Genomic DNA, 18,773 nt, shown 5'->3' with positions numbered 1-18,773 from the left:
CCATGCCCTGTCCTGAGAGCTGTGGGCTCAAAGAAGTTGGGGGATGGGAAAGGGTGAAGCCCCCTCTCCCCCTCTCACAAGCCTGCTGGTGTGGGGCCCAGGTCTGAGCTGGGGTCCTGCACCCTCTCTCCCTGCTGCTGTGCAGACACTGGGGACAGGCCAGCCTTCCCTCCCCCACCATACTATAAATTCTGAGAAATCCTATCTGTGGTTTGGCCTGGCCCCTCCCCACCCTCTAGCTGGGCTGTCCTGGCCACTGTCTTCCTGTCTTGGGGCCGAGGTTGGGGGGGGTGTGAACAGGACTCACTAAAGCTAAGACCTGACTCCCACCCACAGGTGGGGTCCCCAGACACGAAAGAGAGGGCTCTGCCCTGACTTTGAGGCCTTTGTATCACTTCTCTGCACCTCAGTTTTCCCTTCTGTAGAATGGAGATACCAGTTCCTGCCAGGCAGTGAGAGCACTCTGGCAGGAAGAGCAGCTGGTTGCTATCTTTACCCACTTCCTGCATCTTGCTTTCCCTTGCTCCAGCCTCCACACTTTTACCCTCGAGGTAGCCCCACCCTGTTGCCTGTCCAACCCTAGAATCGTTCAAATCCAAGTTCCTCCAGATGCAGGAAGTCAGCGGGGCCAGCAGTGTGTGGGAGGCAAGGGACCTGGGTGTAAGTCCCGGCACTGGTCCGGGCACACTGGACAGCCTCAGACAGGGCCCCGCGCAGCTCTGTGCCCCTGTTACCCGAGCCAGGCTCTGACGCTGTACGGGGCTATGCCTCCCTGATGAATGAGCATCCTGTGGGCTCTCACATCTCGCCCTACGCCCCAAGCTTACTCTGCCCTCTCCATCTGAGACCCCTTCCTTGGCTGTTCATGCCACAAATTATGAAACTCTTAGGATTTATGATATCCAAGGTTTGGGGACCTCCAGAGACCCACTGCTAACTCTCATGTCTTTGATCCCTGGCCCTCCAAAATACAGCTCGAATCCACCTGCTTCCCACCTGGGCTGCCGGCTGCCTCCTCGGGCTCCCTCAGTCCACTTGGCTGCTCTCACCACGCCCCTTCCCTGCCATCAGCCCTCCCTGGTCTCCCTCTTGCTTCTTGAAAAAATCTGAAACTCCCTGTGGCTGTCAATAAAATACAAGTGCGGACTCAGTCAGGACAGCTTTTGTTCAGAAGGGTCTGCGTCCCAGCACCCTGAGCATGAGGTCGGCAGGCCTCTCAAGAGTTAGGGCAGAAAGTTCTTCAGTTTTCTCTTAGAGAGAGAGGAGGAGGAGGGGACAAGGTAGGGAGAAACCCTGTGTGGGAGATGGGACAAAAGGAAGAAGGTGGGAGAAGGGACAGCAGATCAGAGGATGTTCCACAGGGGACTGACTGCCTGTACTCAAGAGGGGCTGTCCTCCGCGGGGTGGCGGCGACACAACCACAAAGTTCAGAATCTGGAGGCCCGAGAGGAGCTTCACCGACTCTCAGTTAACAAGCGTTTTGTTCTGTTTGGCCAGTGGGCACAAGCAGCCAGTCACGTATGAGGCAAAGAATGGGAATTTGATCCTTGTCACAGGTACACTGGCGGATCTGGGCTAAGGTTCTCCAGAGACAGACCCGTTAGGTGGATGGACGGATGAATCCAAGTGTCCAGTTACAGCTCTCTCTTATCCCTCTACCCATCTGCCTTACCCTCTATCCACATTTACCTGTAGATCACTCCATCACCTATTGACCATCTATTTTCTCATCCATTACACACCGATAGTTCTATCTCTCTATCTCTATAGCAGTATATATCAATGTAGAAGGCCATACAGGCAGATCTATCCATCTTGCTATATATTTATAGGCATCTACATAATATTTACATAATTAGATGTATAGATATATACTGGTATCTAGCTATATATCATGTATATATAATATCTGTTAGATATTGTATACCTCTATGGATACCAGTTCAAATCTATTTATCTATTAGTGTGTCAGGAGGCCAGAGTGAGGAGAGAGAGTGAGGTGTGGAAGGCCCATGATGAGACATGGCTGGTGAAAAACGGTCACCAAGCAATTGGAAGGAGCTGAGCAAAGGCCAGACCTGGACCAGGAGCCCAGAGGGGGGCCTTCAAAACGGGTGTGGCTGCTGCGACGTGAACTGGAAGCTGGAGGTCTGGAAACAGACCGGAAACCTGTTTTGTCCACAAGTAGGAGCCCAGATCCTCTAAGAATGAAGGAAGTCCCTAAATACTTGACTTATAATGCACTTATTTTAAAAGTGCCATAAGCAGCTTTCTCCTGCTGCTGCCCAGGTCCAGGGTGCATTAGATGGAGGGGCGGCTTGTGCAAAGGCCCTGAGGAGAGAGGGGAAGCTGAGTTGCAGGGAAAGAAAGAGGCAGGTGGAATGGTAAGCAGACTGCCCTGGGAGCCATGGGGGTCAGTCGGCAGGCTCTGGGCCTCTGGTCAGTGGGCTTCTGGGAAAATCCTTCAGTTCTAGCCATCAAAGGATACTGAGCAGGCAAGCGCCATGCTCAGATTTGCTTCTTGCAGGAGAGATTCATGAGGTTCTGAGGTAGGGGGCAGATTGGAAGGGGGAGGGGGGAGCACTGGGTGTCCCTGGGTGGCAGGGGAGGAACATGGGGCTGGGGAGAGGGGATGGAAGGACTGAGGCCCAGGAGGTAAGGTGACTCACCTGCAGAAAACTGCCAAGCAGGAAGGCTGGGCACAGCTTTCCCACTCACTGTCCAGTGGCAGAGTCGGGCATCAGTGGGGTTCTGGGAAATCAGTTAGCCCCATCTTGAACCCAGTCACCAGCCCCAGCCTGCCCTCCCTTTACTGCCCCACAACTGGCAGCCACATCTGTCCCTGCAAAGCCCCAGGAAGCCCCAGCTGACAGCTGAGTGTGAAGGGATGCGTGGGGGTGTGTGTGTGTGTGTGCACCACGCTGCTCAGCCCAGAATGCCCTGTGTGTCAGAGTTAAACTCGTCCTCCCCTGGGTTGGGTTGAATCTGCTGAGCTGCCTGAGGTGTGGGCTGGTCCTTCTTGTCCCCAGGGCAGAGGCCTGGGCAGGGTGGGCCCAGCGGGTGCAGGTGCCCCACCACAGGTGAGGGCGGTGGTGTCAGTGATTTCCTGGTTTCCGTGGGAAGCAGGCTGAGGTCTCCAGGAGCCTGGCCTCAGATCTCTCTTCCTGAGCCAGCCCCTGGTAAACAGCTCAGCTCCTGCAGCCCCACTGGTGTCTGTGTCCATGGGGCTAGAATTGGGGCCTGGATTGGGGCCAGCAGGGGAGGCATCCCTGGGGCAAAATTCAAGGGGATGTCCCAAATCTCAGAATAAAAGAAATAAGAGTACTTTTCTCTTTCTTTTTTAATTAAAATACATTTGATCTACACCTGTGTTTAAATTTAAGGTGTATGACATTGAATTTGAACAGATATATTATAATATGGGAGCCATATTGGCATTATTTAGCAACCTCGCCACTTTTCATGACCATCCTCTCTTTCTGAGTGGCTGGGACAACTCAGTCTGAGTCCCTCAGCCAGTCTGAGGGGGGCCCACACTCACCCCGCTGTGCACAGGTCTCTGGGCTTGTCGAGTAAATCACATCTCAGGGCAGTGATTGTGACCGAGACGGTCTCCACACCAGTCAGTTCCCCTCTGAGAGTGTGGGACACAGTGGCAGTTAGGACATCTTCCAGGTTGGGCCCCCCTCACCTCTGTCCAACCCCAGAAGAGTTTCCTCACCCAGGAAAGAACCCCGTCCCCATTGCTGTCCCTCCCCACTCGCCCCTCCCGCAGCCCTGGCATCAGTGCAATATTTTGACAATCAAAACCAGTGCAAGAATGTGAAGACGAATGAGCTTCAAAATGAAGAGCAGCTCTGACGTTGCACTTTTGGACCCCGTACCGCTTGGCCAACCCTAGTCCCCACCTGGCCTGTGCTTTGCTGGGCAGGATGACCTGCTCCACCAGGTATTTCCTCTCCTGGGCTCCCCTGGAGCAGGGCATCCGGACCTGGGGTGAGGGCTTGGGGGGAACATGGTGGGTCCCCTGTCTGCCTAAGCCCTTAGGGGAGGGCCTCAGTGGCCAGCGGCTGGCAGGAGGACCTGGGGATCCTCTTTGGCATGCTCGTGTCAAAATGGCAGCCTCATCACCATCTATTTGGCGCTTACTGTGTACCGAGCAAGTCCACGTTATCCGTTACTCAAAACGGTTTCAGAAATCACTTCTGTGGAACCATCTGCACCGTGAAGCTTTCAAACGATACCTTCAAATTCAGAACAAATGAGCATAAATGTGAACAGCGCCCCTCTACACCTGCCCCCGCCAAACCCCAAGGTCAGCAGCAGAGTGAGATGTGTCCTTCCATGCTCCCCGAGGGCCTGGGTGGTCTTACTTGATCCTCGTGAAGCCCCCTGCAGTGAGCACTGATATCACCCTCACTCTGCAGGTGTGCTGAGTGAGGATCAGAGAGGTCAGGGCCCTTGTCCAAGGCCGCACAGGGTGAGAGTGTGTGTCCCTCACACCCAGTCCTGTCTGACTTCAATGAGGAGGAAGAGGGGGGGTTCCCTGCCTGGGAGGATTCCTCGCAGCTCAGCCAATGCTGAGCCTCCTTGGCTCAGTCATTAGGCGAACACTTGCTGGGCATGACTGTGTGCCAGGTCAGTGGAGCCCACGGGGCCCTGCCCTCCCCGAGGTCACAGCCCAGGCAGGTGACACCATGCATTGACAAGGAACCAAACAGAAGTCCCAGGAGCACAGCTGGGGAGGAGGAGGGAACAGAGCTGTCAGGGTGATGCTGGAAAAGCTGAAGTGAACATCCACCTTTAAAAAACTACCTCCAACCATTCAAAAGTGTCAGAGTTCAAAGGGCAGGCAGTGGCAAGTCTGCTTCTCCCATTGATGCCCAGGCCCTGGTGACCCCCCAAGAGCACCCGCCCTCAGTGGAGGTGACGCCACTCCCAAGAGGGCGCAAGCTGGCTCGGGGGTGAGTGTGTGTCTGAGTGTGAAGTGCAGGCACACGCAGAACACGTGAACAGGTGAGCAGCAGGTCTGTGGTGTGAAATGTCCGTGGGAAGGCGATTAAAAGAAAGTCTCAAAACAATTGCTCATTAGGGTGTTGTCATGAAAAAATCATGAGAAACTGTTCTAGAAGCAACTATTCAGGTTTCCTGTGAGATCCCCCAGAGATAGTGCCCAGAGGTATTCTAGGCATTTTCAAGAAAATATCTTCATCCCTATTTGTTCCTGTTTTTACATAAATGATAACGTGGCACCTGAAACTTCATCTTTTCATTTGAAATATGTCTGGGTGATCACTCCACGCCAGCGAACACAGCTTGCAGGGGTTTTTTCTACAGCTTTTAAAAAAGTATATTTTACTGATTATGGTTTTACAGTTGTCCCATTTTTCCCCCTTTCCCCTCTTCCACCTGCAGCCCCTCCCAGCAGCCTCCCCTCCCTTAGTTCATGTCCATGGGTCATACACACAAGTTCCTCGAGTTCTCTGTCTCCTGTACTGTTCTTAACCTCCCCTGCTGTGCCTGGCATTTGTGTTACTGATTCCCCGTAACTTTTTTCCCATTCTCCTCCTCCATCTCCTCACTGATAATCCTCCATGTGATCTCCATTTCTGTGATTCTGTTCCTGTTCTAGTTGTTTGCTTAGATTGTTTGTTTACTTTTAGGTTCAGTCATTAATAGTTATGAATTGGTTGTCATTTTATTGTTCATAGTTTTTTATCTTCTTCTATTTTTTAGAGAAGTCCCTTTAACATTTCATATAATAAGGGCTTAGTGATAATGCACTCCTTTAACTTGACCTTCTGGGAAGCCTTTTTTACAACGCTGCAGCATTCCTCGGTGTCTACGGAGACCGGCCTCGCCCGGCCCCAAGGCCTGGCACTCCGCCCTGCACACAAGGAGCGCGGTGCTGCGGCAGCCCCCGGACTACGGCATTCACGTCATTTTGCACATGAGCGATTGCATCTGAAGGAGAAATTCCACCTGGTGCTGCGAAGTGTGACAGCTGGGCCAAAAGGAGTGTGTGCATTTGTCATTTAAGTAGATATTGCAACTTGTCTTGCGTTGGATTGGTACCAATTTCCTTCTTCGTCATCAAAGTAGGAGAGTCGGTTTACCCACAGCCTCACCTACATGAAGTGTTATCAAACCTTTGGATCTTTGCCAATCCGATGGATTAAAATGGTGTCACAGTATAGTTTGAATGTTTGTTCCCCTTACAAGGTTGAGAATCTTCTCCTGTGACTAGCAACCATCCGCCTTTCTCTGTGAGCTCAAGGTTTGAATTCTTTAACTTTTTCTTTAGTTGTTGTAATATTTTGTTATTGTTTCCAAGGGCTCTCTAAATATTGGACATTATCCCTTTTTATTATCATTTAATGTATGCTCTGTCATTTTTCTTTTTAAAAAAACTATTTACTTCATTTTTAACTTGTCATTTGGCTGGGCCTTATTCAGGGTCACATTTACCTTGTAGATTTTCTCTTGATGTTTACACAAAGTCAGTTGTTTTAATCATTCCTTTTCCAGCTGAGGAGGTTTGAGTCCTGCTGAGAATGAGGGCTACCTTTGATAAGGCCAGGGGTGAGAAGAAGCAATCCAAGGAAGTAGCAGGAGCACAGGTCCTCAGGGGGCAGGGGGCTCAGAGTGTGTATTAGTCAGGGATCTCCAGAGAAACCGAAGCAGTAAGATGCATAGAGAAAGAGGTGTATTTTAAGAAATTGGCCACACGACGGTGGAGGCTGACAGGTCCGCAGTCTGCAGGGCAGCCTGGCAGCCTGGAGCCCCAGGGAGCGCCGCAGCTGGAGCCCCAGAGAGTGTGCTGGCAGAAGTCCTCCTTGCTTGAGTGGCCTAGCCCTTTGGTCTGTTAGGGACTTCAACCCACTAGACGAGGCCCACCTGCCTTGTGGGGGATAATTTGTTTTACTCAGTCTACTGATTTAAAATTTAATTCATCTTAAAAAATACCTTCAAGGCAACATCTACACTGGCACTTTATCATATATACCTGGGCCCCTAGCCTAGCCAAGTAGACACATAAAATTAACCTCACGAGTCCACTCATCGCCATGGCACACACACATCCCCTGGGAGCCATAACATTGTGGTACCCAGTGTTGGGTCCCTGCTTTTCCCACAGTGCTCCTACATGACCCAGAAGGCCAGGAAGGCACGTGGCAAGGCCAGGATGGGGCTCCTCACCCACACGAAGAGAACAGACTGGAAGGATGGGTGTGAGCACGAGGGAGAGAGACCCGGGTCTCTGGTGCCCCCAGTGCCTGGGGTGGGAGCTGGCAGGCGGAGAGTGCAGAGGCTTGCCTCTGTCTCGGAGGGGAGGTGTGATCTAACAACATACTTGAGTAGTGAGCTCCCCGTCCCTGGAAACGTGCAGATATGATGGGCACTTGTCCTGAGGACTATAGAGGAAATTTCTGCCCCTGGTAAGGTTTGGAGCTGGGGAACCTTAGTCTGTTCTAAGAGTTCACCCAGCAGCCTAGGGGTGGCGGGGGTTTCTGCATCCTCCTCATTTCCTGTAGCATCGGAGACAGCCTGTCCCACATCCCTTCTCTGTGTGGGTGGCTGGCCGTGTCTTGACAGCGCGGTGTGGGTGGGTCTCACTCGAAGTCTGGGATGTGTGGTTTGCTGCAGTCGTTGTGGTTCTTAATTCTAGGCCCTCAGGGTCCTGAGGTTGGAGGTGCTGCCCCCTTGTGGAAGGAATGAGATGTTTCCCCTCACTACCCGGGAACCTCCTACAGGTTCTTGCTGATTCGCAGGCTGGCCTGGTGGGGAGGTGGGGCAGTGGAGTCCAACTCTTCAGGTTTGTGATCTATAGATTTTGGCCTGACTGTGGGTTCCCCCTCCAGCTGAGGACAGCCCGCTGGTAAGGAATGGGACTGGAGCCCCTGTGCAGTCCCCAAGACATAGAGGGCCATGGTGAGTGGGGATAGCTAGGGCCCTCACCCACCCCCGTTTCCTTTTGGTAGATGTGGGGGATGGGAGGAAGAAGTCTGGAGGAACAAATCATGCAGAGTCTTGGGGGATGGGCTATGCACTTTGGGGGGATCCTTTAGGGGGCCATCCTAGGGGAAACCCTTGAAAAGAAGAACATAAATCTTTCTGGTGGGTGTGGGGCTTCGGCACTGGATCAGGGGGTTCAAAGTGGGCTCAGAACATCAGGATGTCAAGGATCTTTGGGTAATCAGGTGGGGGAAACCAACAAGGGTGCGGATTTCACTCAGAACCAGGCCTGTCTCGGCAAGTAGATTTTGTGGCAGTGTTTTGGGGAGACTAGAAAGAGGACCAATTATGAGGGTGCACCTAGTGGACGGAAGGCTTGTGGAAAGATTCTTGGAGGGGGCTGGAGGACCTGGGACTTGTGCCTCGGGAGCTAACAGGTTATGGGCGGGTTTGGGGTCCTTCGCAGACATTGCACGGGAGTGCGCTGGGGGCTGGAGCAGGCTGCTGAATTGCTCTCCAGGGCGAGCTCCTTGCTGCACGCGCTGTCCCACTGCTGTGGGTGCTGGTCTGCTCCTGGGAAGAGCACTTGGAGTGCAGATTTCATGACAGATGTCAAGTCCAGTCGAGAAGGTCTAGCTAAATGGTCTGCCAGCTGACAGACCATTCCTCTTGGAGTTCCTCCTTCCTCTGAGAGTGTCTGACCTCGTTGCCAGGCTGGGATGAGAGTCTAGGAACTGCCCTCAAGGATATGGAACCGGACATCCTCAGAGGGACCGAACGCTTCAGCGAGGATTCGGTTGGGATTGGTTTCCACAGTCACAGTTCGTCCTCTGTGCAGCCCTGACCATCAAACTTTCTTCCCCTCACCCGGTTAAAGACAAAGTGTGAAACCGAACCCAGTGATAAATGAAGCCTTCCCCTGTTAGCGAATTCCCTTTGATCTTTTGCACTCCTACCCTCCCTCTCTTCATCTGGGAATAGGTGTGACCTTGTCCTAGGATATCATCAAGCAGATGTGGGTCAAGAACAGAAAGCTCGAGGCCAAAGTCAGGACTTCTGCAGACCATCGCTCCTTCACCCCCTTGTAAGGGCCCCTCTCCTTTGATTCTGAACAATTGCCTTCTTGTGTGGAGTAATTTTAGTTATAGGTCTTTGCATTGCAAATATCACTTTGAATATTTTGTGACAATACCTTCTGGCTTGCAAAGTTTATGTTGAGACAGTTTTATGGGAGATTTTTTTTTGTTTTTACTATATTTAATGTAGCTATTAAATTTTTTGAGTCTATAAAATGGAATGCTACTCTTGGACGTTCTGGTCAAATTGTGAGTGAAAATAAAACCCACAGAAAGTAGTCAGGAAAAATTTTGCCTAGTCTAAGGGGCCTACCCTAAAACCCCTGCCACAAGGTGCAGTCAACACTCACCACACACACACACGCACACACACACAATGGAAAAAACATCGCCCCGGAGTCCCACCACTGCTTTTCAAATGCCGTGAGCTTGCACTGACATAGTCCAAAAAAGACTAATCCCAAAAGAGAAGTCAAAAGTCAAGATAATGCGCCAATTAAGAAGATCCAAAAATCCAAAGTTTTTCTGCAAATTTCTCATCAAAGTCTTCTGTTATTACTTCAGTATGTTACGGAGACTTTTTCAAGGAAGGTTGCTTTAAAACTCACTTTTTCTTTACTGTATAACAATACAAGATATGTAAAGAACAATTAGTCTAGCGAATGAACAAACGGGAGACGATGGAACATGAATGCCATTATTATTAAATCCCTTGTGGACTAGTGAGTCAGGCGGAAACAGATGACTTTGAACTCATGAGGCTGATCTGATTGCCTGGGCATCCTATCAGCTGCATTAGGCTGGGACCTCTGAAACCCGTCAGCCCCCTGCTATGAAAGAACCAAGGCCCACCCAGCGGGCTGGTCCTCACCAGACCAACGGATGTCCAGCCTTGCAGGCTGGGGAGACAGGCTCAGCACTGCCTGTGGGTCCTGTTTGCAGGAGACGAAGGGAGAGACCGACTGCTGCTCGTTCTTCTCCCACCTGGCCCTGAATCCTCGGAGCCAGGCGGTGAGCAGCCCCAGGGAGAGATGCCCGTCAGGCTCTCCCAGACATCAGTGATGCCTGATGACACCTCCTCACAACGGGACACTCCCTGCTTCCCCTACAAGGACCTTTGTCACCCACGCAGTGATGACCACCAGTCAAGGAATGAAGGCTCTGGGGGAAGGGGTTACATTCCCACAGCAGAGAAAACGAACCTTGGTGGGAGTCATGTGTCCTCCATCGGGGATTTGCCCCAGCAGGGCACGAGAAAACAATTATGCTCAGTGTTCTTTAATTTTAAAAATTTATTTGAGAAAAAAATGGGTTTAAATGGGAAATGGCTAGAAATCCTCAAGAGTAGACTTTTATAGAGAAGACGCGGGAGTGAAGCAAGCCATCGTTTGGCAACCGTAATTGGGAAAAAAAGTAAAAAATCAAAACCTAAGGAGAACAAATCACAAAGTGCTACCTAGGGTTTTCCAAATAAACCCAACACTTGAGCTACAGCCGTCAGTTACCCCCAGGAAGGAAGGAGGGAGCCTCGGCATGTGTGGCTGCAACATGCGGACAATCCCAGCCCAGTGACAGTCCTGAGTGAGACGAATGGGCGAGGGAGTCTGGTTTATTATCATTGTTATTTTAATCCCTACCCAGGGATGGAGATAGATACCTATACATTTTAGAGAGGAAGGGAGAGAGAGAAACACTGATGAGCAAGAGAGACATTGATGACATTGATCGGTTGCCTACCATACATGCCCCCACGGGGGATTGAACCCAGACCTAGGAATGGGCCCCACAGAGGATTGGCCCCTCAGCCTTTTTGGTGTAAAGGATGACATTCTAACCAGCGGAGCCACCCAGCCAGGGTGAAGAAGTCAGTTTTAAAATGAAAGTTTACTTTCACTCAGGAAGGGCAAGGCAAACATCAGGTGACGCACCGCCATTGAAAAGGTCACTGGTGTCTCCGGCAAGGGCCTTCTACGCGAGGGCTCCCTGCGTCCCGGGGGCCCATCAGGAGGCACCTGTGGCAGTCAGGACACAGGGGGAATGGTTAGAACACGTGGGCGAGAGACTGGATTGTGGTTTCCACAGGAAAAATGGATGAGGCAGGTAAGCAAGCTTAGCACGAACTTGTTTCAATTTTAGTGGGTTCTGGGTCTTCGGGACTGGCCCTGGCTGTCTGGCACCTGACCTGGGGTGGTCACGGAGGCCCCGATATTGGAGTCATAAACGCAGTGGCTGGGGGTGTGGGCTCTGGACAGGTCGGCGTGCGCGGAAAGGGGCCTCATGGGGCAATTGTTTGTAATCTCTCAGAATTACCCATGTTTTTGTGAGTCTCATACACGGGATTATTACGCCCATTGTTATACCCATAGTACGTGATCGTCATGCCCATGTAAAATGTGCATCATTATTTTCCCCTCAAAAATTTGGGCAAAAAGTCCACATTATACACGGCAAACCATGGTACCAAATTCTGGGAGGGGTAGTCTCTTCCCCAGCAAGACCCCAGGATATCAAAACATCAAACATGCGGGAAAAAAAGACGATGGATTCGGCATTCCTGTGCGTGCCCTACCTGTTTCGGAGTTCACATGGGAATGACAGCACACGGCGCCTGTCTTCGACTCACTCCGCGGTGGTGCTCGGGACACTCCCTCCACGTAGCTGCCAATGGCAGGACCTTCCTTCCTGCGCCAGGCCGGCAGCGCCTCGCAACCACCATAGCACGTCTGCCACTTCGTCCGCGAGGGGCGCTTTGGTCATTTCCATCTTTTCTGTTTTGTGTTTTCGATGCTTTGACTCTGTGTGTGTGCTCTTCAAAAGCCTGAACTGTTTTGTCATTCAAAATTTAAAATTCAAAAAATTAATTTAGAAATAAAATAACGCAGTCCTGTCGTTTCGGCCTCACTGGGCGGACGTCTGCAAGGCTGCAGGCGATGCTGCCCGCCTGGAGTCTGGGACCTTGGGAGACGCGCAGATTCTCGGGCCGCCAGGACCTGCTCAATCAGAGTGGGAAGACAACTCTGTGTTTCAATACACCCTCCCGGAGTCTCCCACCCGGTTAAGCACGAGAACCCGCTGGTCTGAGCGAACTGCCTCATCACCCGGTGCGGTGCTCGGTCCTTCCTGATGATCAGGGAGATCTCGGGATGGAAGAGTGTCCACAGTCAGGTCAGTGGAGCTCCACTTGCTGAGCATCGAGATCTCCTGGGAGGTTTTAAAAAATCGCCAACGCGTGGCCACCATCTGCAGAGATTTCAATTCGATGGGTCCAGAGTGCAGCCAGGAAGGGGAGGTTGCTTTTTAAGGTCCCTTGGTGATTCTAATTTGCAACAAGTTTGTGAACACCTTAGCTGGTAAATGAAGGGCTTCACCGAAGGAAGGGAAAGAAAGTGGTGGTCTTGGGTGCCCCCTGCTGACAAGAGGCTGTAGGTCTGGTTTCTCAGGGCCCTCAGATGTAGGTGGAAAGAGGCGCTACTGGTCCACGTGTTGGCGGCGCACATTTGGTATCTGTGCAGCCATTCTCTCTCAAGAGAAATGTTTGTTTAAGTCCCTAAGTGCGCGTCAAAGCTATTTCTTGGATGTTCCCAGTTATCCCGTGCTCACACAGGTACACACACATGCACACGTGTGCAAAGACCACACTACAAGGTACTTACCCTGTGCCACCACGGGGCTAAACACTTCACAAAAACCCATCTTTCCTCAGAGCTGTACCTGAAAGTCAGAACCATTATTCCTCCAAGTTTACCGATGGGGAAGCTGAAGCCTAGAGTGCCCCCGCCTTCAGGCCCACGGCTTCAGGGGGATCGTATGTAGAGCTCACACTTGTCTAGACACAGAGCCAATCACTGCAACACCCCGAATCCAGCCCCAACTCCAGCTGTGCGGCTTTGGCCAAGTCGTCTCACCTCTCTGAACCTCTATTTCCCGTCACAAAAAACCGACCTCGCACCCATGCCTGAGCCATCGAGTGGCAGTGAGGACTGCTCCACCCCCACAGCAAGCTGCCATCTAACAGCCCCTGACTTTGCCAAGGTGGTTCTTTAAAGGGAGAAACATGTTCACTATTTTGTCCTATGTGCCTAAGTCCACCAGAACAGTCCTTCCCAGGTCCATCCTGTAGATGTGCTGAACGAGGTGCAGGAATCGTCCTGCCAAAGGCCGGGCCCGGAACACAGTCCACCCAGTTCAGTTGAACTAAAGGTCTTTCTGGCGTCCGGCAGATGCTCGAAGCCCTCCTACGACCCACTCTAATTAGGGTGTGTGTGTCACCACATATGTACATGCAATAGGATATATGTGTGTGTATCTATGTAATTACAGAGAATAATGAGTGTTGACAAGCATGTGGAGGGAGTGGAACCCTGTGCATCGCTCGTGGGAGTGTCGAACGGTATTGCCACTATGGAGAACAGTGGGACGGTCCCTCAGAATATGAAGACTAGCATTACCATGCAACCCAGCACTCCCACGTCTAGGTTCACACCCAAGAAGCCTGAAAGCAGGGTCCAAAGAGAGGTTCACCCAGCCACAACAGCATCCCCCACAGCAGCTGAGGGCGGAAGCCACCCAAGGGTCTGCCTGCGGGTAAGTGCGTAAACTCCGTGTGGCCCGTCCACAAAGCGGACGACGAGTCAGCCTTAGAAAGAAAGGAAATTCTGACTCATGCTGCAGCATGGGTGAAACTCAAGAGCACGTGCTAAGGGAATAAGTCAGAGAGAGACGCACAAGTCCTATAAAACCTCACTTTTGTGTGGAATCTAAAAAAGCCAAACCCATAGAAACAGAGAGCAGGATGGTGGTTGCCGGGAGTGGGAGCCGGGAGAAGTGGGGAGACGCTGGTCAAGGGTGCAGGTTTCTGGGTGTCTTGCGCAGTGTGGCGGTCATCGTCAATAATACTGTAATTTATACTTCCAAGCAGCTAAGGGTCGATCTTCGTTGTTCTCACTGCAGAAAGAAATGGCGATGATGTGAGGCGGTGTGGGTGTTAACGATCTCTACAGGGGCGATCATCAACACACTGCACCCTCTAAACTCATGCAGTGTTATGTGTCCGTTGTATCTCAAGAAAGCTGAGAGTGCCTGGAACTTCCACAAATACTTGAGGAAATGAACATTGGCAAAAGTATGCATTAGACTACAAACAAAAATAATTAACAATAAAAAGTCAACCTCACTCTCAGGCCAGGGTAATAAATCTGGACATAATTAGGAAATTTAGCCGCTCTTACTTCGATAACTTCATGTTACATTCAGCATGGGATAGAAAATCAGGGAAGGCTTCCAGGAGGAGGCAGCATCCAGCGGAGATTTGAAGAGGCAAATTCCTGATCTGCAAGAATGGGTCAGAGAGGCTGCTCCAGGCAGCAGGAAGAACAGAAGCAATAAAGAGCCTAGTGCAAGGGCGCTTGTGCCTCTCATTGCCCTCCACAGCAGTCTGGCTTCTGTATCTTCTTGGAAACCAGAAGGCCGCGCTAGCAGACCACCTTCTGATTAATATTCCAGGGATCACTAGCTTAATGTTCTGAGGAGGCTTCTGACCTGCTCTCAATACACACTATAGATAACTTCAGAACAAGGCAGAAGGAGGACTCCTGGGTCTTCCTGGATCCTGAAGGGCAAAGCTGGGTGAGATGTCCCTTCTTAGAAGATGTCCCTTCTTCTATCCTCCTCTAAATTTGCCCGTTGGTGGTGGTGGTGGTAGGAGGGGGGCGGTGGGTGCAGAATAAACGGGCGCTTTCTGGGAGCTTTCTAGGCCCGCCACCTCCACCCCCCAACCCCTCCACCCCCACCCAGCATTGTGAAGCCTTCTGAAAGGGGTGGTGGGCAGGCTGATGTCACACACCCGCCCCTCCCAGTCTCTGCCTGTTCCTGCCCCTGCCCAGCCTCGACCTTCTCTCCCTGCACCCCACATTTCAAGGGAAAGCGGTCAGCCTTGCCCAGTAGTCCACCCTGCTCCTGCAGTCATGGACGCAAATCTCTCCAACCTCTCTGAACTCCGGGGCTCCCCAGAGGCTCCTAGGCCTGGTGGGACCCTCAACTGACTCCTGGTGAACAAGACTGTACAGGAAGGCATCCCCAGCATGGCGGGGGACAGGGTGCCCCCAAAGGCCAGAGCAGTGGTCATCGACATGGGCACAGGCACCTGTAAGGTGGGCTTCGCGGGGCAGGCTCGGCCCACTTACACCGTGGCCACCATCGTGGGCTGCCAGCCCCAGAAGCCAACCACCACAGGGCAGCTGTTGCTGGCGACTTTCATTGGCGAGGCCGCCTGCACGTGCCCAGATCTGACGCTGGTGCAGCCGGTGAGGAATGGCATCCTGGTGGACTGGGACGCGGCAGAGCTCATCTGGAGCCACCTGCTGAAGCACGACCTGCGTATCGCCCCCCAGGACCACCCGCTGCTGTTCTCTGACCAGCCCTTCAGCCCCACCACCAACCGGGAGAAGCTGGTGGAGGTGGCCTTCGAGTCGATGTGCTCCCCGGCCATGTACGTGGCTTCCCAGTCAGTGCTGTCCGTCTACGCGCACGGGCGGGTCAGCGGGCTGGTGGTGGACATCGGCCACGGAGTCACCTCCACGGTGCCCGTCTTCCAGGGCTACCACCTGCCTCACGCCATCGAGCGCCTGGACCTGGCGGGCACCCACCTGACGGCCTTCCTGGCGGAGGTGCTGCTGGGTCCCCGCTGTCCGCTCGGGCGGCAGGACCTGGGTGCCTTGGAGGTCATCAAGCACCGCTGCTGCTACGTGGCCCCCGACTTCCAGAAGGAACGCGCCCGGCCGGAGCAGGAGTGCCGGCAGCGCCTGAGGCTGCCCGATGGCCGGACCGTCTCGCTGGGTAAGGAGCTCTTCCAGTGCCCAGAGCTGCTGTTCAGCCCCCCGCAGAGGCCTGGGCTGTCGCCCGTGGGCGTCCCCACCATGGCCGAAAGGAGTCTTGGCAAGGTGCCTGATGAGGTTCGGGGCGACGTGGCCCAAAACGTGCTGCTCTGCGGTGGCTCCTCGCTCTTCGTGGGCCTGGAGGGCCGCTTCCGCGCCGAGCTGCTGCGCAGTCTGCCCCTGGACGCGCGCCTGGTGGTGGCAGCCCATCCCGCGCGGAACTTATCAGTGTGGACCGGGGGCTCCATCCTAGCCTCGCTGGGTGCCTTCCAGTCCTGCTGGGTCCTGAGGGAGCAGTATGAGGAGCAGGGGCCCCAGATTGTGTACCAAAAATGCTACTGAGTGGGGGAGGGGCTTAGGGACGAGGGTCAGTAAAGCTTCTGCTACCCAGGCACCTCGGCCTCGCCTTCCCTCAGGGCCAGCCTGGTCCACTCCTGGACTGGCCCCGACATACCCACTGCCTCCGTCAAACCTGTCTCCCATGGTCAGTGCCCCCAAGGCACTCTCATTCTAAGACCCGCCCCCCAAATGCACCTCCAAGACATCCTCAGACTTGGACCCCTTTATTTCTCACCACCCCCATCCCCTGGTTTTGATATAGCCCCCCTCAAGATTCCCCTGGGCTCCAGGCTCCCCAATTCACCTCACTGATATGTCCATCAAGGACGACCAAACCCACTCCCGTACTCGGTTCCCGCCTAAGGAACTTGCACCAGGATGCTCTCTCTGAATCTCTCCACTAGGGTCACAGCCCCAGGTCCACCCTTACGATCTGTCCCCTATTTCTAATGCCTGCTACAGGTGGCACCCCCCACCCAGAATCAACTTGGCCAAAACACTCCTGGTTCTGAGCACCCCAAATGCACCTTCTGGTCACTCTCCCCTTTCTAATTATCCAAAGCTATGCCACACTTCGATGCTCCGAGCGCTCCCGGTGTCCCCCTCGTCAGTGGCACACTCCCAAGTCCACCACGAAGGCCCACATTCCGCTCCTTAAGTGTGTCCTCTACAGAGGCCCCCGAAGGATCTTCCACACCCACGGCCTCTTCCCCAAGTTCACCCTCCCGCCGAACGCTGCCTTCCCAGCACGACTGGTTCCCCCAGACTCCTCCTTCTGCCCAGAGGCCATTCCCCATCTGCACCCTCACGAACACCACGTTCTGAGACCCCAAAGCCCCAGGTTAGCGCCCACTGCTCTCAGCTCAACCTCTTGGGGAAGTAAGTCTGCCCCAGCAACACCCCCTCATGGCCCACCTCACGGTGCAGCTCCTGACCCCATTTCTCAGCCCCTCCTGAAGGCTCTGGCCTCCAGGATCATCTTGTGGTGACCCTGCTAATGCCCCAGGCCATCCCCTGTGTTCTGAACCTCAAAGACCATCCCCCAGGTTCACCCCATGATGAACATCCAGGACACTGCACCCTGAGATTTCAGTCTCCCCAAAACCGACCCTCAGGGCCAGCACTTTGGCCCCATTGCATTATCCAGGCAGTAGGCAGCAATGGAGGGCTGCCCAGCCCACTGTGACCTGGGGCAGATACCCCAGGTGGGGGCACCACCTGGACCTGGCTCCTCCCTCCACCCCCACACAGGTCCCCAGGAGCCTGTTGCCCTGGGCTGTTGGTCCTCATCTCCTTCCACTCTGTTAGTGATTGATTCCAAGTTCAGTTCGCCTCCCCAGACCACACCCAGCCTGTTCCTGCTCCCAGACTCAAGGGGTTCATAGCTTGGGGTGTTCTATTCAGGAATGAGACATGGTTGTCCTTAGGTGGTTGTACTCTTTACACGCCGTGAGTAAAGGGCACAGGATTCACATCCAAAGCTCTGTCTCCCGGAAGGGAAGCGAACCACTGCCTATGTGCACGACTTTGTGAGCTACACGTGGAGTTCTTCTCGGCAGTTGGCTAAATGTATCTTATTGGGCTCTGGTCAAGCTCACACGGTGACAGCTGAGTCTGCAAAATACTGTTCCTTTTAACATTTAGCAGGAAAAGCATTGAGTGAGAACCGCCCAGGCCTAGAGACCCTTGTCCTGACTAACATTCCTGAGATTCCACCCCAGGGGCTCTCTTTGGGACCTGTCCTGAGAATGCCATAGAGGTCTCTCCCACCCACCCTTTCCCTGCAGGGGCCTGGAGTCCAGCCTTGTAGGAGGTGGGCATTCTCCTCACAGGGTGCCACGGGCCTCTGCTCTTCCCTTTGCCCTCATCCCCAGGACCCCGGGGTCCTGCTGGGGGCAGGACCGTCTCCCTCAGATCCTGCAGCCCAGCAAAAAGCAGAAACCTCATTCTGCAGCCTGGATACATCTTAGTTTATCAGCAGAATAGTCACAAGCTGTCTTCTCCTCCCTACACCAAGGTGTCATTCTTTCCTTCCTTCATTCATTCAACCAGTCAGTATTTCTTGAGCCTCTCTCAATAAATATTCCAGAGTGGAAACTCATTTGTCTGCAGAGCATTAGGCCACCCCTCCCACATCTATCAGACAATAGGTGAAGGTGAGGCCCTACCTACCCCTACCCACCCTGTCCCAGTGTGTCCAGTCCCATTCCTGGCTAGCAGGTGGTCCTCAGCAGGAGGGAGGGCCCCACGGTTGGGCCATGGTTTCCAGATCACAAACATGCAGGATTGGACCCCATGCCTCACCTCCCCACCACCAGGCAGCTTCGATCTGTAGCATCCCCAAGAACCCTCAGGAAGTGATGGGGAGTGAGGGGAGACTTATGCTTCCCACCAGGGGCAGCGCCTCCAAGCTCAACATACTGAGAGCCTCGAATTCTGAATGACAGTGATTGCAACAAACCAGTCATCCCAGACCTCATGAGAAACCCAGCTCACACCATAGTGCCAGGACACTACCACCCACACACAG

The 18,773-nt window shown here is 53.3% G+C and overlaps 1 protein-coding gene across 1 annotated transcript; it reads left to right on the top strand.

Annotated features, from left to right (window-relative positions):
• The first annotated feature begins 14,995 nt into the window (after positions 1 to 14,995).
• On the top strand, positions 14,996 to 16,246 carry ACTL9 (actin like 9). The gene is given in 1 exon segment (XM_037042743.1): positions 14,996 to 16,246. A coding segment is annotated over 1 exon segment (1,251 nt).
• Positions 16,247 to 18,773: the final 2,527 nt, after the last annotated feature.

This window comes from Sturnira hondurensis, unplaced genomic scaffold, assembly GCF_014824575.4.
Source record: "Sturnira hondurensis isolate 20B ecotype Veracruz unplaced genomic scaffold, ASM1482457v3 Scaffold0003693, whole genome shotgun sequence".
Classification (NCBI taxonomy): Eukaryota; Metazoa; Chordata; class Mammalia; order Chiroptera; family Phyllostomidae; genus Sturnira; species Sturnira hondurensis.
This window is presented reverse-complemented; position numbering and strand designations above follow the sequence as displayed.